This window comes from Pipistrellus hanaki (genome assembly GCF_964339955.1).
Source record: "Pipistrellus hanaki genome assembly, chromosome: 3".
In the NCBI taxonomy this organism is placed as follows: domain Eukaryota; kingdom Metazoa; phylum Chordata; class Mammalia; order Chiroptera; family Vespertilionidae; genus Pipistrellus; species Pipistrellus hanaki.
This window is the reverse complement of record NC_140505.1, coordinates 20,996,427-21,019,465: the sequence shown is the minus strand read 5'-3', so window position 1 is coordinate 21,019,465 and position 23,039 is coordinate 20,996,427. Positions and strand designations below refer to the sequence as shown.

At 41.4% G+C, this 23,039-nt stretch overlaps 1 protein-coding gene across 5 annotated transcripts in view; it reads right to left on the bottom strand.

Annotated features, from left to right (window-relative positions):
• The window catches only part of LOC311620389 (A disintegrin and metallopeptidase domain 3-like), a 114,392-nt gene extending 98,276 nt beyond the window's left edge, over nt 1-16,116 (bottom strand). For 4 of the 5 annotated variants that reach the window (XM_084879732.1, XM_084879731.1, XM_084879734.1 and 1 more), the window contains exons 1-3: nt 15,996-16,116; nt 15,388-15,470; nt 5,783-5,838 (exon numbers count right to left, since the gene is read on the bottom strand). In XM_084879732.1, the coding sequence (XP_084735858.1) occupies nt 5,783-5,838; nt 15,388-15,470; nt 15,996-16,098 (242 nt within the window). In that variant the 5' untranslated portion in view covers nt 16,099-16,116. Of the gene's footprint in view, nt 1-5,782; nt 5,839-15,387; nt 15,471-15,995 lie in introns of those variants that run through there. The other variant, XM_084879735.1, reaches the window with a different exon arrangement.
• Nucleotides 16,117-23,039: the final 6,923 nt, after the last annotated feature.

Sequence of the window (23,039 nt, the reverse complement as noted above, 5' to 3'; positions counted from 1 at the left end):
ACAAAAGGAAGATAAATGATCCAATCAAAAAATGAGCAAAGGATCTAAATAGACACTTATGGAAAGAGAACATACAGAAGGCCCAGGGACAGATGAAAACATGCTCAAAGTCACTGATCATCCAAGAGATGCAAATCAAAATAGCAATGAGGTACCACCTCACACCTGTCAGAATGACTGTCACTAACAAAACAACAAATGACAAGTGCTGTCAAGGATGTGGAGAAAACCTCCTGCACTGCTGGTAAGAATGCAGACAGGTACAGCCATTATGGAAGACAGTATAGTGCTTCCTGAAAAAGTTAAAAATGGAACTCCCATTGGACCCAGTAATCCCACTTCTAGGATTATATCCCAAGAAACCAGAAATACCAATCAGAAAGAACATATGAAATCCTATATTCATAGCAGCACAATTTACAATAGCTAAGATTTTGATACAGCCTAAGTGCCCATCAGTAGATGGATGGATTCAGAAACTGTGGTACATCTACAGGAGGGAATACTATGCTGCTATAAAATAAGAATAAACTTTTACCATTTGCAACAGCATGGATGGAACTGGAGAGCATTGAGCTAAGTGAAATAAGGCAGTCAGAAAAAGGTAAATATCACATGATCTCACTCAAATGTGGGATACAATGATCAACATAATTTGATGAACAAGGACAGATCCAGAGACAAATGTTAGGAGGGGAGTTTAGAGAGCAACCAAAGGACTTGTATGCATGCATATGAGCATAATCAATGGATACAGACACTGGAGAAGTAGGGGCTTGTCAGGTTTGGGAATAGCTGGGGATGGAGGCTCAATTGGGGAAAAAGGAGACATATGTAAAACTTTAGACAATAAATAAATTAATTTAAAATATAAAGGAATAAAAAGGAATAAAAATATTGACCTAATATAAATTATGGACTTTGGGTTATAATGATGTGTGGGTTCAGCATAATCAATTACAACAATACTAGAGGCCTGGAGCATGAAATGTATGCAAGTGTAGGCCTTCTTCCCCCAGCTGCCAATACCAGCTACCCTCTGGCACCTGGGACCCATGTTTCCCTCTGGCCATTGGCACGCACCCAAGACCCAAACATCCCTCTGGCCCTGGCTTCATGTGGAACAATGTCCGGAATGATTTCTGATCTAATTAGCATATTGCCCTTTTATTATTATAAACTAGAGTCCCAGTGCATGAAATTCATGCACAGGGGTGGTGGTGTCCCTCAGCCCAGCCTACACCCCCTCCAATCACCCCCAAATGCCTCCCTGCCAGCCTAATCATCCCCAATGGCCTTCTGTACCAGTGTGCTCACCCCCAACTGCCTCCGCTGTAGGTCTGCTTGCCCCAATTGCCCCCCTTGAAGGACGTCCTAATGCTGGTTTATAGGGATTGGGCCTAAACCAGCAGTCGGACATCCCTCTTGCAATCTGAGATTGCTGGCTCCTAACCACTCACCTGCCTGCCTACCAGCCTGCTTTCCCCCAACTTACTCCCCAACATGCCAGCCTGCTCACCCCCAAATGCCTCCCTGCCAGCCTAATCATCCCCAATGGCCTTCTGTACCAGTGTGCTCACCCCCAACTGCCTCCGCTGTAGGTCTGCTTGCCCCAATTGCCCCCCTACTGGCCTACTCACCCCTACCTCCCTTCCCCACTGGCCTGCTTACCCCCAACAGCCTCCCTGCTAGCCTGCTCACTCCAAAGTTCCCCCTCCACTATCCTGATCACCTCCAACTGACCCCCACTGACAGCCTGCTTGTCCCAACTGGCCCGCCCCTGCTGGTCTGCTTAACCCCAATGATCCCACCCTCTACCAGCCTGATTGCCCACAACTGCCGTCCCATCCTGGACTGATCACCCACAACTGCCTTTCCTTTTTGGACTCTAACTGCCTCTACCTCATCCCCACCACCATGGCTTTGTCCAGAAGAACATCAGGAAGGTCTCCTGGAAGGTCTCCCAATCTAATTAGCATATTACCCTTTTATTATTGGGTAATAATAGTATAGATAGAGGTCTGGTGTATGGGTTTGCCCAGATCAGGATGGGGGTTCCCTTGAGGCCTAGGGAGGGTTAGGCAAGGGGCCTGTGGTGGTTTGAAGGCAGGCCATGCACCCATGGAATGAGAGTCCCTGCCTGGGTGGCATGGCCACAGCCCTTTCCGGATGGGGGTCCCCACTGGGATGCCTAGCCAGCCTGGCTGAAGGGGTGATGGCTATTTGCAGGCTGGCCAAGCCCCCTAGCAGGAACCCTCACTCCATGGAGTGTGGCCAGCCTAGGTATGGAGCTAAGGGCTATTTTCAGGCAGGCCATGACCCCAGGTGATCCAGGCTCCCAGTCGCTCCTTTTTATCTTTTCTTTTCTTTCCTTTACTTTTCCTTTTTCTTTTCTTTTCTTTTCTTTCCTTTTTTCTTTTCTTTTCTTTTTCTTTTCTTTTCTTTTTCAGTGCCTCCTAAAACTGAGGCCAGGGCCAGCTGGAAGCAGGTATCTGGGATTTATTTATCTTCTATAATTAAAACTTTGTAGCCTTGAGCAGAGGCCAGGGTCGGCCAGGCTGGGTGGAAAGCTTGGCTTCCTCCATCGCAGTGGCAACCCTGGCTTCCTGCTCACTCCAGCTCTGTGGTCATCTATGTTGGGTTAATTTAAATAATTGCTCCTGATTGGCTGGTGAGTGTAGCAGAGTGATGGTCAATTTGCTTGTTTCTCTTTTATTAGTGTAACTTAGAACCCAGTGCATGAAATGCATACACAGGTGGGGTCTCTAGGCCTGTCCAGCAATCAGGGCCTATAGGGGTCATATCACCTATTCCCAATTGGGGCCACGTCTACCAGGTGCTGTATGGGGCCTGCCAGGCACTGGATGGGGGTTGCAGAATGAGGCCTGCCAGATTGAACTTGCCAGCCAGGGGAGGGACTGTGGTAGGTTTGCTGGCTGGAGGATAAGACAGGGGGCATTTGGCTGACAGTGGGAGGTTGGCTGTGGGAGTGTACTGACCACCAGGGGACAGCTCCTGTGCTGAATGTCTGCCCCTGATGGTCAGTGCTCATCACAGTGACAGGATGACCAGTCATTCCAATTGTTCAGTTGTAACAGTTGCTTAGGCATATATATAATGGAGATCCAGTGCATAAAATTTGTGCATGGGGAGTTGGAGAAAAGGGTGTCCCTCAGCCTGGGACAATCGGGGCTGTTGGCTCCCAACCATTCACCTGCCTGCCTGCTTGATTGTCCCTAACATCTTCTGCCTGTCAGCCTGATCACCCCTTAACCACTCCACTGCCTGCCTGATCACACCTAACTGCTCCCCTATCAGCCCAGTTGCCCCTAACTGCCCTCCCCTGCTGATCTAGTCACCCCTAACAACCCTTCCCTGCCAGCCTGGTTGCCCCCAATTGCCCTCCCCTGCAGGCCTGATCCCCTCCAACTGCCCTCCCCTGCAGACCTGGGTCCCTCCCAACTGCCCTCCGCTATAGGCCTATTTCCCCTTAACTGCCCTCCTCTGCCAGACAGGTCACCCCTCTCTGCCCTTCTTTGCAAGCCTGGTCCCTCCTAACTGCCCTTCCCTGTAGACCTGATTTCCCCTTTCTGCCCTCTCTTGCAGGCCTAGTCCCTCCCAACTGCCCTCCTCTGCTGGCCTGATCTCCCACAACTGCCCTCCCCTGCTGGCCATCTTGTGGTGGCCATATTATGTCCACATGGGGACAGCCTTCTTGTGTGTTGGAATGATGGTCAATTTGCAAATTACCCTTTTATTAGATAGGATAGATATCATTTTGATGGGCATCATTGATAATGAAGGATGCTACACATATGTGTGGTAAGGAGCTTATGGGAAATCCCTGTGTATTCCAGTCAATTTTGCTTTTGCTATAAACCTAAAACTGCTCTACAAAATAGTGTATTTGAATAATAAATAATGAGAAAAATACTAGTATATGAACAGGCAAGCCTCATACAGAGAAATGCAAATAACCATTAAATGTTCAGAGTAGTTATTTAGGGAAATACAAACTGATGTTAAGATTAAATCAAATATTTTAGTACATCATGCAGGCTTTTGGAAATCTAAATTGCTATCATCTTTTCAGAAAGACACTGGCAATGTCTCTCAAAATCTTAATATACTATAAAATGTGAATATTAAATCAGTTACTACATGCAAATTGCTGATAAATGTGCCCTGTTAATGGTATGTGTTCAATAAGTGCCTGTTACTTTTGTTGTTTTTGTTAATATCATCTCTATTGTCATTATTATCACACTTTTTGACCCAGAAACCTATTTTTTAATATCAATGCTAGGAAACAAAATCTATATTATATAAAAATATAGATACAATAATGTCTACTGCAGGATTTAATAAACAAATGAAAATTTCTGGAATTAACTTCATTACTATCAATATTACATATTGTTAAATGTTATCTATAGAAGGATGAGTTATGAAATTCATAAAGAGCAATGAAATAAGCACCATTAATCAATAGGACTGGCGAGTAGTAATACCCCATTTCCACTTTTGTAAAAACAAAATTTTGATTAGGTTTTTATTTAATAGAAGAATGAAATATAGGTATAAAATTGGGGAAAATATACAAAAAGTTATTAATATTGATTTCCTAGAGTGAAGATAGAAAATTGAATACTTAATACATTAAAAATACATACAAAATGAGAAAAAATATATTCTAGAATGTCAAGGAAAGTTCTTAAAATCATACAAATATGTGAAATAATATGAAGACAGACAAAACTAAACATCCTATACAATAAAAGGCTAACCACCATAAGCGTGATGACTAGAACGACCAGAGACCAGAACCACCATCGTCCCTTGCTGGGCTGGCCCCACCCACTAGCAAGTAGTTAGGGGTGATCAGGCAGGAAGGCAGAGTGGTTAGAGTGATAAGGTAGGTAGACCAGTGTTAAGGGTGATCAGATAGGCAGGCAAGACGTCGAGAGCAATTAAGTAGGCAGATGGCCCCTCCCTGGGTTAGCTCTTCCCCCAAGCAAGCTGTTAGAGGCAATCAGGCAGGCAGGCAAGTAGTTAGGAGCAATTAGGTAGATAGAAGGCCCCTGATAGGGGTGGCCCAATCTCCAGCAAACAATTAGGGGTGATAAGGTAAACAGGTAAGCAGTTAGGGGCAGGTGATCAGGTAGGCAAACAGTCCCTCACAGGGGAGGGCCCACCAGCAGCAACTCTGTGACAGGTGTGCAGCCAGCCACCAATTGTTCTGCAGAGGGAGGTCCAGGCCAGCCAAGCCATCACGCCCAAAGCATGTTGCCTGCAGAGGGAGGCCAGCAGTGGCAGGGGAGGGAGGTCAGCACTGCATAGATGGTAAGCAGTGGCAGTGGCAGGGATGGGTCAGCTGCCTGACACACACTGACCAACAGGGGACAGATGTTCAATTCAAGAGCTTCCCCAAGCAAGTAGGACCCACACCAGACAAGGCTGGTGCCAGTGGGGGCCCTGTGATTGCCCTAAAAGAGGGAGGTGACCAGCAGTGGCAGCAGGGTGCAGGACCAGCAAGAGGGCAGTGCCAGGCCGGCCAACTTGGGTGCCAGAAGGGGCCCCCAATCACTGCAACCATCACCCCACAGATCAGCCCTGATTATAAGCCAGGTCTAGGGATCCTCCCCATGCACAGATTTAGTGCACTGGGCCTCTAGTGTTAAATAAATGAGATAGTCATCCTTTTGTTTAGTCCTAATTTAGGGTAGTGGCTATACAAATTTAAGAAACTAAAAACTATATGAAAAAAAGAATGGCTACGTACTGTTTTTTAAGATGGAGAGTGTATGTTTTCCTGTTAATTTGGATGGCATAAATGACCTGCAGCAAAGTATTCAGAGAGAAAGTAATAATTAAAAATGTGAAATACTTCAAACCAAAGCCATACTTTTTTTTTTAATTTAAAGTATTTGTTTAAAGTCTTACATAAGTTTCCTTTCCTTCCCATTGACCATACCCCAGCCATGCCCCCCCCCATCACATGCCCTCACCTGCCCCTCCCCATCTGTGTCCATTGGTTATGCTAATATGCATGCATTCATAGATGTCCTTTGGTTGATCTCTTATCACCTTACTCCCCACCTTCTCCAATAGGTTGGACAATCTGTTCGATGTTTCTATGACTCTGGCTCTATTTTTGCTCATCAGTTTATGTTATTCATTATATTCCACAAATGAGTGAGATCATGTGATATTTATTCTTCTCTGACTGGCTTATTTAGTTTAGCATAATGCTCTCTAGTTCCATCCATGATGTTGCAAATGGTAAAAATGTCTTCCTTTTTACAGCAGTGTAGTATTCCATTGTGTAGATGTACCACAGTTTTCTAATCCACTCATCTGCTGATGGGCACTTAGGCTCTTTCCAAATATCAGCTATTATAAATTGTGTTGTTATGAACAGAGGGGTGCATACCGTGTTTCCCCGAAAATAAGACATCCTCCGAAAATGAGACTTACTTACAGGTTTCCTTCTGAGTGAAATATAAGGCATCCCCCTTAAAATAAGTCCCCCCCCCCCCCCTAAGCTAAACATGAGAGATTTGGTCCACTGATTCTGAAAGAAATGAAGTCACAAGAAATTCACCAGGAAATTCAGGAATTGGATTGTTATGATGATGTTCCAGAAGATGATGACCTGATTGTCATTGAATAAATGAGTAAATTCTTGATACTGTAGGATTCACAATTTGTCTGGTTTGTGTTTACAACTACCGTACTACCGTACCGTATACAGGTAATAAATTTCCTTTATTTTCATTTAACAATAAATGTGTACCGTATTCTTTTCATGGAAAAATAAGACATCCCCTGAAAATAAGACCTAGCACATCTTTGGGAGCAAAAATTAGTATAAGACACTGTCTTATTTTCGGGGAAACGGTATATCCTTTGATTACTGTTTCTGTTTTCTTGGGATATTGTAGAGTGCTTGGGAGCATTTTTTAATTATTGTCAGCTGAGTCCAGTGGAGTTGGCAGAGCCATGTCCTGGAAACAGACCATGCTAGAGGCAAGTACGTTGTCTGCCTGACCCTTACCTCAGGTGCCAGAATGTGGGTTAACTTATCCAAGTTCAGCGGCACAAGGAATGGATGTAATTGTCTGGGTTTAGCCAGGAGTGACGATTACAAAGAATGAAAAATTATAGCTTAATTTTTAACCATGATTTCACATAATTTACTTTGTTTTAAACTCTAGTAAAACTTCCTGGAATTATATAAAATTGTATAAGATAAACATGCTGCATCGGCTCTGGTTCACTATCCCTACATTAGAGGGCCAGCTGTCCCACCTGATCCCAGATTTTCCTACTGTCTCTGTGTCTGTCTCTTTCATTTTCTCAGTCCCCTATTGCCCCTACTCAGGACTCCTATCAGCTCTTTAGCTGCACTGGTCATGGTCCATTAGAAAAATACCGTATTTTTCAGACCATAAGACGCACCGGACCATAAGATGCACCAGTTTTTAGAGAAGGGAAATGAAGAAAAAAAGATTCTGAAACAAATAGTGTCCTAAAATATTTTATGTGCATTAAAACCCAACATCACAGTCATAAACACATGTAATCAACCCTGTAAAGTAAACAGCAGCATTTAGAACCATTTTAGAACCGGGCAAGCACACAGAGACCACACAGAGCCTGGCAAGTAAAAAAACTTTTTTTTTACAGTATATGTGTAGGCTATATTTGGACCATAAGACGCAGGGACTTTTCCCCCCCACTTCTGGGGGGAAAAAAGTGCGTCTTATGGTCCGAAAAATACGGTACTATATCTGGTGCCCAGATCCACGCACCTGAATATAGAGAACTCTCAGCCAGGTGAGGGGAACAGTGTAGGAGTGTGCACACAACCTCAAGAAGTAATAAGGTAAAGAGTGTAAGGTAAAAACTGGGTGTAAAACATGGGATATTCAGAGTCTCAGGAAAGAGATCTCTACTCTAAAATGCTTAAAACTATGCTCAAAGCTCGAGGATGCTCTGTTAAGCGTAGTCAAATTCTTGATTTCTTAAGTTTTGGTAATGAAACTTGCCCTTGGTTGGAAAGCAGTTGTGTGACTGATACATAGCAGAAGGTCCAGAAAAGATTCCGATTCCTACGTTCACACTATAGTCTTTCATTCATGATTGCCTTGATCCAGAGCAGGAGAGTTTAAGAATCTCTAAGCAGGGTGTGGCCATGGCTTTACAACATACAGTGGCAGGGTGTGAATCTCTAAAAACACCTCTTCCTCCCTCAGCGCTACCTCCTCCTCTGCCCACTGCTACTGCAACCACAGTCAAAAGCCCACCCGCTAAAGATTTACCTCCTAATTATGAGCTAGGGTTTGAGGCAGAGCAGAACAAGCTTACCCATGATTGGGGTGACTCAGATAATAAGAAAGGTTTTGCTCTCAACCATTTAGCCTTTACAGCTGGATGCAGGTGCTCGGCCAAAAGAGAAAGCAGCTTCCTATTTTATTTTTGCTGAAAGCTCAAGCTGTTTGGAGTGGACTTGTTGGAAGCTGCCCATTGCCTTCACTAGCAGAGAGGTGTGAATAAGGAACCCGGAAGGCTGGTCAACCTTGAGGCTCTGGCAAGGGTCAGAGCTACACACCCACCTTCTAGTTGAGACAAGGTAGCTGAAGCAACTTCCACCTTTTAATCTAATGTAAATCCTTAAGGATAAGATAGTTTGCCTTTTACTGGAAATTGCTTGCCTAAGGGCTATGGGTGGATCCCAAACCTGAATAAAAGGGATCACAAGGCCAGAGCAAAATGGAGTCCACTGGCAACTGGCGCCCCATGTGGGGCATTTACATGGATGAACCATATAAAGGATTAAAGGAATCCCAACAACTACAAAAAAAATCTTTATCTTAAAGACATTTTCTTTCCCTCCATTAGATTTCTGTCTATATGTCACTTCAGAAAGTGGCTATGTAACTTTAATTTGCTCTTCTATGATTTATGATTTTGCTGTGCTGCATTAACATTTTAAGATTCTGAGATTAATTTGAAAGTACAAAATTTATGAAATTTAAACAAAGGCCAGCTAATTCCGAGCCTGCCTGTGATGACACAAATCCTAGCAGCACAGCCCTGGGAATGTGAGATATGAAAATGTGAGGTGGCACAGGGGGAGGAAGTGGTGTTCTTAGAGATTCATACCCTGCCACTGTATGCTGTAAAGCAGTGGCCACATTCTGGACCAGGTGGTAGGCATTTTTTCTACAATTCAAAGTAAATTGAAGAATTATTAAAATATAAAAACTTACTGGGCAAATTAAAAATAATTAATTCTGTGGCCAAGATTAAATATTTAATTAAATATTAATAATATTTAAAAATACATTTATATATAATTAAGTTTTAATAATCATTAAATTTAAATATATTTGACAGCTTTTCTGAATGCAATATTTCAAGAATTTAATTGAGCTTTGTGTCAAAAAGATCTACTCTTTCCCTAAAAAGAAATATTTTGGAACTAAATTAGACCAATATAATATCCTTGAAATTAACATAAGAAAGTACAAAATTGGTCAAGAAAATACTTTAAGTAATAATTGGCTTTAAAATCTGAAAGTTATTAAAATATAATAAATATATATAACTAAAATAAAAAATTTATAATAAAGCCCTTTCAGTAATAATTATAAATATATTAATAATCACAGTCCAGTCACTCAAGAGAAGACTGGCTACATTCTCTTTTAGAGGAATGGGCCAGTCGCTCTTCTCTCTGTAAATGTAAAAAAAAAAAAAGCCTAAAAAGGAACAAGGGCAGACAAAAAAACAAAAACAATAAAAATAAAATAAAATCCATTGTCTTGCCTTTCCAACACTATACAACTGGGGGGAGAACCTAAGGGATCAGCCAAGATGATGATTTACAATCTCAGCCTCCCTCTCAGGCTCCAATTAGCAATTGCCCTCCCCTGCAGGCTTGGTCCCCCCTAACTGCTCTCTCCTATAGGCTTGATCCTCCCCAATTGCTTTTGCCTACAGGCCTGGTCACATCCAACTGCCCTCCTCTGCCAGTCCAGTCACCCCTAACTGCCCTCCCTTGTAGGCTTGATCACCAACAAATGCCCTCCCTTGCAGGCCTGGTTCCTCCCAACTGCCCTTTCCTGCTGGCCTGATCACCCACAACTGCCCTCCCCTGCTGGCAGACTTGTGGCAGCCACCTAGTGTCCACATGGGACCGGCCATCTTTGACCACATGGGGTGACCATCTTGTATGTTGGAGTGATGGTGAATTTGCATATTACCACTTTTTTTATATAGAATAACCAAGTTATGAAAATAGTCCTAATATCCATCAGTAGACAAGTGGATAAAAATCGGTAGTACATTTACACAATGGAATGCTAGGTGACAGTAGGACCTCTTACCTTTTGCAACAGCATGGATGAACCTAGAGATTATTATGCTAAGTTAAGCAAGCCAGTCAGTGAAAGACAAATACCATATGATCTCACTAATATGTAGAATCTAACGAACAAAATAAATTGATGAGCAAAACAGAAACAGAGACATGGATATAGGAAACAGAAAGGCAGTTGGGAGAGGGGGAACTACATGAAAGAACGTGAAAGTCTTAGCCAAAAAATATATTTGCCTAAACCCTAAACACAGACAACAAACCAAAGTGTGGGGCTAGGTAGCAGGGGGAATAAAGTGGAGGGGAGGGCAATATTTATAACAGTGTAATCAATAAAAATGAAGTTTAAAAAGCACTATAAGTATTTAAGTACACTACCCGATTTCTATAAATACAATGTGTACTTACTCTATAAACCATTATTTTTCCACTACAAATATGCAGATGAAAGCATATATCAACAAGACACTTGTTCCTTTGGTGCTAATTGATTCCTTACAGTTACAAACTGTAAATCATTTCACTACCAGGTTAATATTTTGACTTTTAGTATACTATGCAGATTTTAAAATTATATGATTATGTAGATAAATTGTAAAAATAGAATGTTGAATCAAAGACCCAAGCACAAAAGAAGTACCAGTCATGTGAGGTTCCAAAACAATAGTAAAGTTGGTGGTTATGTCTGAAAAAGGCACAATTAAACTTTTTAATCTGAGTTAGGATACATAGGAGTTTGGAAGTACAAAAAATTGCGTCTATATATATAAAAGGCTATATGCAAAATGTCTCCTTGAGAGTTCAACTGGAGACCGGGAATTCACTCACTATGACATGTGCTTACCACCAGGGTGTGGCACAAAACAAAGGGAGGCCCCCGCCTGCACCCAGAAGGCCTGCCAGGCCTAGGAACCAAACCTAGGCACAAATTTTGTGCTCTGGGCCTCTAGTTTGATATAATTATATACATGTTCCTTCTTTTAACTAAACTTATTAGGGTGACATTTGATTATAAGATTACTAGAAGTGCAGGAAAATTCATTTACTGGAGGGGGGAGTGGTCCCTCAGCCCAGCCTACCTCCTCTCAGTCTGGGAGCACACAGGGGAGGGAGGCGACCTGGTGATCAGGGGAAGGAAACATCCCCATCACACGTCTACTGCTGTTACTGCTGGCAGTGCAAGCCTTGGCCAGCTCTGGTTACCTGAACCTTGGGTAGCCCTGGGCAGCTGATCAGCTACTATCCAAGGCTTACCTGCACCTCGATCACACCCTGGGTGGCTAGGCAGTCGACATCCAATGCTTGCCTGCACCTTGAGCCGGCCTTGGGTGACTGGGGGGCTGAGAGGATTGGGGGACTCTGGAGGCAGGTGCGTGGAGCAGCCAGACCCTCTGGGGGCAGGCCCACCCATGCTGCATGCCTGCTGCCCAGTGGGACTGAGGGGACTGGGAGACACCATCTTGTGGCTATGAGTGCCACCATCTTTGTGTGGCCTTGATGGCATATCCCACAGCATATCCCCTCTATTAGATAGGGCAGTGGTCGGCAAACTCATTAATCAACAGAGCCAAATATCAACAGTACAAGGATTGAAATTTCTTTTTAGAGCCAAATTTCTTAAACTTAAACTTCTTCTAATGCCACTTCTTCAAAATAAGCTCACCCAGGCCGTGGTATTTTGTGGAAGAGCCACACTCAAGGGGCCAAAGAGCTACAGTTTGCCGACCACAGAGATAGGATATAGATTGCAAGTGTATATTTGTATGATATGTGATTTTCATATTGTGCTGTCAAATCATCCACAGTTAAATCATCTTCCCTCACCATATATTTGACTCCCTTTACCCTCTACTATCTCCTCTACCCTGCTTCCCTCTGGTAACCACTATAAAGAGTGCTATCTAATTCTATGAGTTTTTGTTTTTCTTGTTTGTTCACTTGTTGCTTTTGGTTTTTATATCCCACATATAAGTGAAATAACATGGTTCTTAACTTTTTCTGACTTATTCTGTTTAGCATGGTATTCTCAATATCCATTCATGTTGTCACAAATGGTAGTATTTCCTCTTATGGTGGAGTAGTATGGTTGATAGTAGTAGTAGTAAGATTTCCACATCTTCTTTATCCTATCATAGAATCAATTTATCCTGGGATTGTGGGAGGGGTGGTGTCATATGACTTTAAATATGTATTTGTTTCTCAATAGGAAAAAAGTATCATGGCTGTTCATTTTATCTCAGGTCAGCTCTATTATATTTTTATGAATTTAACTATTTTCAAAAAAACAATTAATATGCATACATTAATTTGTATATTTCTCATTCCTAATGTTACATATTTTTCCTCTCCTTTCCATTTTCCTTAGTCTACCTTACCAAAATATATCCTACATTTTTATCAGAAATAAATTTTTGACACTGTGGATCCAGACTATTTTAGCTTAACTTTCTCTTTCATTAATTCTACATCTTCATTTTATCTATATCTTTAAATTTTTAGGGTTATAATTAATATTAAGTTCTAATTTTCAAAACTATTATTTTTTTCTATTTAGGTATTTGTAATTATAAATTATTCCCTATACCATCTCAAGAGCATGACTCAAAGTAAAGTACTTTGATTTGCGTCTTTTTCATTCTTGACCTTCAGTTATTTAATATCCATTATAATGTATGATATCTTCTTCAATCCATGAATGATGTACATGTGTGTTTTTAAATTATCAAATACATATTTCAGTTTTTCTGATAAATTTTAAATTGTGACCATATAAGGAGTTTTATACTGTTTGATTTTTAATTCTTTTTTTAAGTATTTTCTTTATTTTATTAATATATTTTATTGATTTTTTACAGAAAGGAATGCAGAAGGATATAGAGTTAGAAACATCGATGAGAGAAATATCTATCAGGTACCTCTTGCACACCCCCTACTGGAGATGTGCCCACAACCAAAGTACATGCTGTTGACCAGAATCGAACCTGGCAACCTTCAGTCCAAAGGAAAATGCTCTATCCACTGAGCCTAACTGATTAGTGTGGGGCTGATTTTTAATTCTTTAACGTGCTCCTGTCAATTTTGTTGAATCACCTGCACATTCTTAAGAAGCATATGCATTAATTACTGTGGAGACAGACCTGATTTACAGCAGGATTAGCAAAGTTCTGCCTTTATTTCTGGGGATGCCTCCAAGCCTGAATGTGTCTGACTCTTAGTAAAAAGGACTGTGAGATTAGTAATGCAAACCTCCCTGGCTAAAGTTAGCTTCCCTTGTGTTTCCCTAGCTATCTAGACAGGACTGGCTTGGCTTCCTGGTGACTGGAAGCTTTCTAAGGAGTAGTCTCTCAAGGCAAAGGTTCCCCCTTCCTCCCCCCCAGGTCTGTTATTCTAAACCAGAGACTCAGCATGTTTCAGGAGCAGAGATTGGGTTCCTGGGGAGCTGACTGTGGGTGTTTCTTGGATCCTGATATTTGCCTGAATTCTCTTTCTCCTGCTGTACCAGATGCTTTGCCCTTAAAAAAGCCTCATGTGGGATACACTGTGGGGTCTAATGAGTCCTCACCAACAGCAGAAAGGGGAAACCAGTGCATTCATTCAGTGGGATCATTCAATTAAAATATGTCCATTAAATAAAATATTTATTTTTGTTCTTCAAGTGTTCTTTATATCTTTATGATTTGTCCACCACCATGTGAAAAAAACAACACATTTTTCTCTCTTTTCTCTCAATTATTAGTTTTCAATTAAAGTTGATATTCAATATTATATTAGCTCCAGATGTGCACCATGGTGGTTACATATGTATATAATTTAGGAAGTGATCCCCTGGATACGTCTGGTCCCCACTTGGCAGCATACATAGTTACTATGATATTATTGACTATATTCCTTATGCTGTATTTTATATGCCCATAAATATGTTGTAAGAACCAATTTGTATTTCTTAATACCTTCACCATTGTCACCCAGCCTCACCTCATCCACCCTTATATCTGACAACCATCAGTTTGTTCTCTGTATCTATGAGTCTATGTTTATGTTGAATTTCTTCATTTATTTTGTTCTTTAGATCGCACATATAGATGAAGTAATATGGTATTTGTCTTTGTAGCGTTATTCATAATAGCCAAGATATGGCGGCAACCTAAATTTCCATTATTAGACGAATGGGTAAAGAAGATGTGGCACATACTATGTAATGGAATATTACTCAAACATTAAAAGGAATGAAATCTTACCATTTGCAACAACATGGATGAACTTAGAGGGTACTATGCTTAGTGGAAAACATTTTTTGGATTCATTATGAAAATGAATTTGAAAATGTCTCCCTCTAGTGCTATAAGATTTTATTTTACATGTGCAGAGGGCTTTTATTTCAAGTTTTACAAATTTATAATTGTTAAATGTGCTTAGTGAACTGAATATTTAAATTTATCCATCATAATGTTGGGTGTGTTGAGTGTGTGTATTAACTGTGTTTGGGTGTACTAAATGCTTTCCTTTCTTTTTATGCTGTTCTTGTGGATACTCATGTTTTCTTTTTGTTCCCATTATCCCGGTATTTGTGACACTCTCCTAAGATTTTTAACCTCTCAGGATACTTATGTTTTCGATGTAATAGCTTTTAGAAACTCATAATCACTGGAATTTGGGGGGGGAGTGCCATAAAGTGAGACAGTCAGATAGACCATTCAGTCTGTAAAACCTGCCTCGGTGTATAATAGTTTTTCAGTTGGCAATTCATGCTCCTCTCTGGCCCTGCCACTGATATTGCAATCCTTGGATTCCTGTCACATTACTGAGTACCTTTATAATTTCATAATGTTCATATATCACTTGATAAATTAAAGATTTAAAAACATTGCTCTCATTCAGATAAAATGACTCTTAAAAACATTAGTTAGAACACAAAATTTCACAAAGGGTATTCATGAATTGAGTCACGCAGTTCAGTAAAAAGTAAAAATAAAACATATTTTGTAAAGTGAATTCTTAATTACTTTCGCTTCTGAAACATCGACATCATTGGTGGTGGATCCGAGCTTCTGTGGCACTGTGATTTGCAGATGTGATGTCTCAGAGTCTGCAGTAACACAAACATGTGTGAGCATTCCAGGCTGTAGCATCCTTCATCTTCATTTATTTGCCCTTTTCTATCATGTCACTCTGAACTTCCCTGTCCCAAAACACACACACACACACACACACACACACACACACACTGTGTGACTCCAGGAAGAGGCCCCTCTCATGGGAGAGTATTGCCCTACCACTGTCCAGAGACACCTGGGACTCGCTGACCCCAACCCTGACTGGGTGAGGCAGTGCTGGCCTGAGGACCCCTTCCAGGCTCTCTAGGTCCCCACCGCCCCAGAAGCAGGGCGCGCTCTCCGGCCAGTACAGAGTCAGGTAAGAGGGCCAACTACCCCAGGCCTGCTCTGAGCCCTCCAACCACCGGACTCAGCAGGACCCTGAAACTAGGTGGCTCTGACAGCATGACTGGGGACCCCCAGCCTGGCCCTGGGATCTGGAGGAAGAAGGGAGACACTGGCCTCCCTCAGGGACACTGTGCTGGGCGGCCTCCTGTGGCGCAGGTTCCCCCACTTACCATGGTCTGCGAAGGTCAACCTGCTTAGGCCTGAGAGGATCAGCAAGAAAAACAGCATTGCGAGCCAGGTGACCCTCACCACAGTGCAGGCAGTTGGTGGCATAACTGAAGCATCTCGCGCATGCGCAGAGGGGTGGGCTCTGGGCCAGGAGGGTGGAGTATGAGACCGCTCGGCCCCGCCCACCACTGATGACCCCGCCCACAGGGCCAGCTGAGCACAGGAGCTCAGGGAAGCCTGTTTGCTGCCTGTGTTTTATTTCCCCAAGGCTGGCTGAAGTTTTAAAGGTCTTTGTGGGTCACATTCGGTTATAAAGCCACTTTCTCCTCTCGAAGCAGCTATTGGTGGTGAAGTTGTTGGCAAGATGAAGAGTTCATATCATAGCTTTCTGGTACCAAGACTGAATTACTGCATTAAAGGAAAAAGACAGTAGAAATTCACAATATGTTTAGTAGCAGACAATTGCCTATTTTAATCAAATCTACTGCCCCATGTCTCAGATCTAAACAAGTGCAGACGTACCCATGAATATAAAAGTATATATTTAAATTTTTCAATTGTAAGTTCATTTCTTAGAAAATCATTTGGTTAAACAAACTAAATTTAAAAACTAAGTATGAAATGTGTGTATATATTCATTTTAATCCCCCAGTATGAAGTTACAATTAAAGTATTAGGCAGAAAAAAATAATCACAAGTATGAAGTGATCCTGTAAAACAACTCTATATTCTCATTATTTATTCCTTGTGTATAATTTGGTTTCTGCAGCTAAACAGACTAAATAAAAGTTAAAAGTAAGCTTTTCCCACCTATCAGTGTGGAGTTCACATGTGGAAAGGCATGGAATTAAATTGCAAAGAGCTTTCATTTGATGGCTTAATATACAGGTTAGTGACTTGCAAATTTTTAACTTTTGCAAGGATATCTATGCCATACAGTTCTTAACTTGTTCTTCTATGGAATACATGTGCTTGCATTCCTTACATGCAATATTTATAAACACAATAAAGTGGTTGAGTTTTCCCAATATGTAAAATGAAACAAAATAAAACAGTGAAAATATATTTTTCATGCTTTTCTTAAATCATTTTAGCATGATTTATCAAAAAACCATACGCAAGTACCAAATATAGCATAAGAAAATGCTACTTCTAAATAGCTAATTCTGTTTACAATATTTCACTAACATAATCACAGCCTAATTATTTAGTTTTGTTGTGATGCATGTTGTATAACATACTCATTTTAATTCTTTTATGTACTTTAAAAGTTAGCATTTGTATATTTTTGCAAAATTATGACCATTAATAGATTTGGTATATCAATATTAATTATGCTGCTCTTAAAATAAAATGCTTTTCTAATTATCTAAAACCAGATCAATTTTTTTTTTAAAAAAATATATATATTCCACCGATTTTTTCACAGAGAGGAAGGGAGAGATATAGAGAGCTAGAAACGTCGATGAGAGAGAAACATCGACCAGCTGCCTCCTGCACACCCCCCACCGGGGACGTGTTGCAACCAATGCACATGCCCCTGACTGAAATCGAACCCGGGACCCCGCAGTCCGCAGACCAACACTCCACCACTGAGCCAAACCGGCTTTGGCCAGATCAAATTTTTAAAGTCTACTAAATGTCACTGAAGGCATGATGAGCATTAAAAGGTTGTTCGTGGTTCTAAAACTTTATGTTGCTCAGTCAAGTAACCAAAATATGTATTCATTATTTAAATTAATGACTTAATTTAATGTCACTGAAGGCATGATGAGCATTAAAAGGTTGTTCGTGGTTCTAAAACTTTATGTTGCTCAGTCAAGTAACCAAAATATGTATTCATTATTTAAATTAATGACTTAATTTTCATGACTGGTAATAACTGCTCAGTTTATTTATTCATTTATTTATTTTTATTGATTTCAAAAAGGAAGGGACAGGGGAGAGAAAGATGGAAGCATCAATGATGATGGAGAATAATCAATTGGCTGCCTTCTGCATGCCCCCTACTGGGAATCAAGCTGGCAACCTCAGGCATGTGCCCTTGGCCGGAATTGAACCTGGGACCCTTCAGTCCACAGGCTGATGCTCTATCCACTGAGCCAAATCAGCCGGGGCACTGCTCAGTTTTTAATATGCAAGACTTATAGGCATTCAGATCATTTGTGTTTATATCAGCAATTATTTTTTATATGTCTACTACAAGCAGGGAGCAATCAAGCTGGTATCAAAATATGTGTAACACTATCCCTATTCCCAAGTCCATCAGAGACTAACAGAAAACTAGATATGTACAAGAGATGCCACAGATAGAATAAAAAAGTCTTTGTTAGAGGGATGTTCAAAGTTTTCTGTGAGCACAACCAAGATAATTTAGTTTTTTATACAGATATCAAGTGAAGCTAAAAAGTAGCTGTGACATTTGTTCTGAGCTATATTTGGTTTTGTGGATGATTTGTACCGATGTTAATGCATTTTATAACTTTTTTCTTAAGTAATTTTAAAATTTTATAAAGATTTAAGTGTAAATGAATGATAGATTTTTGTGTTAAAATGATACCTTGTAATAGTGTGAGGGGATTAAAATGAGAACGACTGGAAGCAATAACTTCATTAAGGGAATTTTCCATAGGTTAGGCCAGTACTGTCTACATCCTCATAAATAAAGAGTGGGAGGGGGATAAATTAGTAGGATATCTGAGTTTTTTAGGAAGAAAAATAGGTTTGTTGAATTATTTGATATGGAAAAGGATGAAATTGCTAAGCTGTTAAACAACTGGGATGAGAAGAGGTCACCAATGTTGTAGGACGAAGATTCCAACAGGGAGTGAGAGGTGATGAGTTCAGTTAAAAATATGTTCCATCTTAAAAAAATAATTAATTAAAATTAAAAAATATGTTCCATCATTGGTTGGGAGCAGACCATGGGAGGTGTAGCCTCGACAAAATTGAACAGATGCACTTCAGAAAGCAGCAGCTCATACTCTTCATCATTCATACTCCTTATTCTAGGAGGTATCCAGAGTACATTCCTGGCTGCCACATGTCACTATATTTGCACACACTTATCTGCTTCCAGGGTGTCCAAATTTTAGAAATGGCTATAGGCCTTGTCAGTGCAGCAAGAGCACTTTTTCGACATCACCTCAGAGGTTAGTTTGGCATTCAACTTGGGAACTTGCAAACTGATTCCACAGGGACTTGTGAGGGATGGTGCAGAGAGGAGGATTAGTCAAATCAATGACCACAATCCTGTCAAAGGAAGTATTAAAATGTCTTCCATCATGGGAACTATGGCAAGCTTATACCTTGGGAACTTGTCCTGACTTCTCATTGTACTTCTCAAGATGAAAGCAAGCTCTCTATGTTTTCATTCGGTGATCCACATGAGAGTATATACTGCACCACCTGAGCTCCACCTACTTCAGGAGGACTCTCCCTTTTCCAAGAAACTAAAAAAATAAATAAAATTTTTAAAAATTAAAAAAAAAAAATGACCTTGCCGAAACCGGTTTGGCTCAGTGGATAGAGCACCGGCCTGCAGACTGGAAGATCCCAGGTTCAATTCTGGTCAAGGGCATGTACTTTGGTTGCGGGCACATCCTCCGGGGGCGGGGGGAGGGGGGGGGCACAGGAGGCAGCTGATTGATGTTTCTCTCTCATCATTGATGTTTCTAACTTTCTATCCCTCTCCCTTCCTCTCTGTAAAAAAAAAAAAATCAATAAAATATATATTTTTAAAAAACAACCTTGCATATTACACTCAGGAACAGGTACAACAACCACGAATTATTTTGGTGATCTGTGTCCAGACCATCATGAGCCTACTAGAAATTTAGGTAGGCATATGAACTAGATAAAACATTGACCTGACAACAAAAGAAGAAAAAGAAAAAAGCATTGATCTGGATACATGTACATGTAAGTGAGCAGCACTGAGAAGTATTTTGTATCAAGAGAATGACCAGCAGTATCAGAGAAATATCCTACTGAATCTGAATCTCTAGGGTTAGTGCTTCAGAATGAGTATTTTAGAAGACCTCCAAAAAGAAAAAAGAAAAAGAAAACCTCCCCAGGTAGTAATGATGCGCACAATTAGTTATGACAACCTGGTGCTCAATGAAAACAGATGAAAGTCAAGGCTGAATAACACCATCATTTAAAGTCAAGTATATGGATGGTAACAAAGCAAACTGAGGAAGAATTCTCAGAGGCAGATACACAACTAAGATTCAGAAGAGATAGAAATGTTTTAGACATGAAAAAAAAAAAAAAGTTTGCTGAAACCGGTTTGGCTTAGTGGATAGAGCATTGGTCTGCGGACTGAAAGGTCCCGGGTTAGATTCCAGTCAAGGGCATGTATATTGGTTGCGGGCACATCCCCAGTAGGGGGTGTGCAGGAGGCAGCTGGTCGATGTTACTCTGTCATCCATGTTTCTAGCTCTCTATCCCTCTCTCTTCCTCTCTGTAAAAAAAATCAATAAAATATATTTAAAAGTTCAAGTTTCAAATGAGAGATAATCAAATGTCAGCTAAGGGGAAAAAGGGCCTGAAAGGAATTACTGGAATTTAACACTGCAGAGGTAAGTGATTCTTTTGCCAAAATAATTTCAGAAAATTGCCAGAGATCAAAGCTTGTCTGCAGTTAAGCGATGAGAAAATGGCTTTACATTTTTTATTTCTGAAAGCTTACAGCTATTATTAAAGACTGGAGGCCTGGTGCATGAAATTTGTATGGAGGGAGGGGGGAGTTTAGGGGAGTGTACAAGAGGGAGGGGGTTTGTCCCTCAGCCCAACCTGTACCCTCTCCAATCTGGGACATCCCTCTCACAATCCAGGACTGCTGGCTCCCAACTGTTCACCTGCCTGCCTGCCTGATTACTCCTAACCATTTCTGCCTGCCAGCCTGATCACCCCCTAACCAATCCCCTGCCAGCCTGATTGCCCCTAACTGCCCTTTCCTACAGGCCTGTCCCCCCAACTCCTCTCCCCTGCAGGCTGGTTCCCCCTAACTGCCCTTCCTTTCATGCTCAGTCACCCCCAACTGCCCCCATCTGCCAGCCTGGTCTCCCCTAACTGTTCTCCCCTGCAGGCTTGATCGCCCCCAACTGCCCTCCCTTACAGGTCTGGACCCTCCCAACTGCCCTCCCCTGCTGGCTTGATTGCCCACAACTGCTCTGCCTTGCAGACTTTGTCTTTCTCAACTGCCCTTCCCTTCTGGCCACCTTATGGTGGCTATCTTGTGTCCACATGGGAGCAGCCATCTTGTGTGTTGGAGTGATGGTAAATTTGCATATTACTCTTTTATTAGATAGGATAGAGGCCTGGTGCATGGGTGGGGGCCAGCTGGTTTGCCCTGAAGGATGTCCCAGATTAGGGTGAGGGTTCCATTGGGGCATAGAGTGGCCTGGGCGAGGGGCCTGTGGTGATTTGCAGGTTGGCCATGCCCCCTGGCGACCCAAGTGGAGGTCCTGGTATCTTGGATTGATTTATCTCCTATAATTGAAACTCAGTAGCCTTAAGCAGAGGCCAGGGCAGGGCAGGGCAGTGGGAAGCTTGACTTCCTCCATCGCCAGGGACAACACAAGCCTCGTGCTCCCTCCAGCTCCATGGCTGCTGCCATATTTGTTGGGTTAATTTTCATACTCGCCCCTGATTGGCTGGTGGTGTGGCTTGTGGGCATAGTGGAGGTATGTTCAATTTGCATGTTTCTCTTTTATATAGGATTTCATATTGGTCTATATCTGCCCAACTGCATAGATTTTAACTGGTACAGAATTACTAAGCCCTATGTTTCTCAATTAGGAAGGACAATCTTCAGAGTATTACACAACTATATGATTTTCAAATTTTCACTGGCCTTTTACACAATTTATATGGGGTTATGAGTATCGGAATTTTCCTCACTGTATGCCAAATTTTTATTTTAACAGCCCTTCATTTTACAGCACTCATTTCCTCTTCAAATTTAAAAGCAAAACGGTTTGGGGGCAAGACATTTCTACTCCACGTTTGAATTGTTCTTTGCTTCTCTCTTCTTTCTACAATTTCAGCGTGGAAAGACAGTGAAAGTAGAAATGCTGCTTTATAAGAAGTCCCAAACTCACCCTGGCCTGGAGCCACTTGATATTTTACATAGTTTAGGCTCTCATAATTTGGTCATTTCAACAACTGATATCAATATTGGCCTCATATGATGATCCTCTCTTCAGAGCTCCCAACTTATTAGTATTCAGAGAGCCCTAAAGGTAGGGTAAAGTTATTCATACTAGTAACAACAGACTGGGCAACCTTACCACTTTTGGTGGTGCAACAATAGTACTTCTTAGCAGCTTCTCTACTTTCCATAACAGAAAGCAGATCTGAAATATACCTTCTTTGCTTTCTACTGGCATGACTCATAAGGTTCTGCCAACCCAGGTCAAACATTCGAGGCAATTGAGTATTCTTGTCCAGGATGATTTGTAGATTACAGCCATGATAGAAATGCACCTCAAATAAGGTATTTAAAGGAAAATAGAAAAAAGTGATACCCCCAAGGGCAGCTGTGTGCTCAATTTTATTACACTACTCTCTCTCTCAGGAGGGGTGGGGAAGGAGGCTTATGTGTTTATCAGTTTCAGTGAAGACTAATTTCAAACTGCCACTTGATATTTTTAAAGGCAGAAATGGAAAGAGACATGAGTTGCACACCATAACACAGTGACTTCACTATAAAGATATAATAATCAATATGGGATCCATGCCAGAGTCCCCGATTAGTCAAGGCTAGAGTGTGGAGGCCTTGGTGATAGTATACCAAATATCCAAGGCCATCCTGCCCCTAGGATAAGATAATAAAAGCAGCTGCAAGGCCACAACAATCTCACAATGTGCTGTGCCCTTCTATAACCCAAATGATTAATGCCACTGTTGGCAACTAGCCTTCTTTGTCTCTGGAGTGATATGCAGGTTACTGACCAGCTAGTTGGCTAGAGAGCAGCTAGAAAGGGAAAAGGCTAGAGAGCTCAGATAGAGCTGAGAGCTGGTACTGCGACAATGTAAGA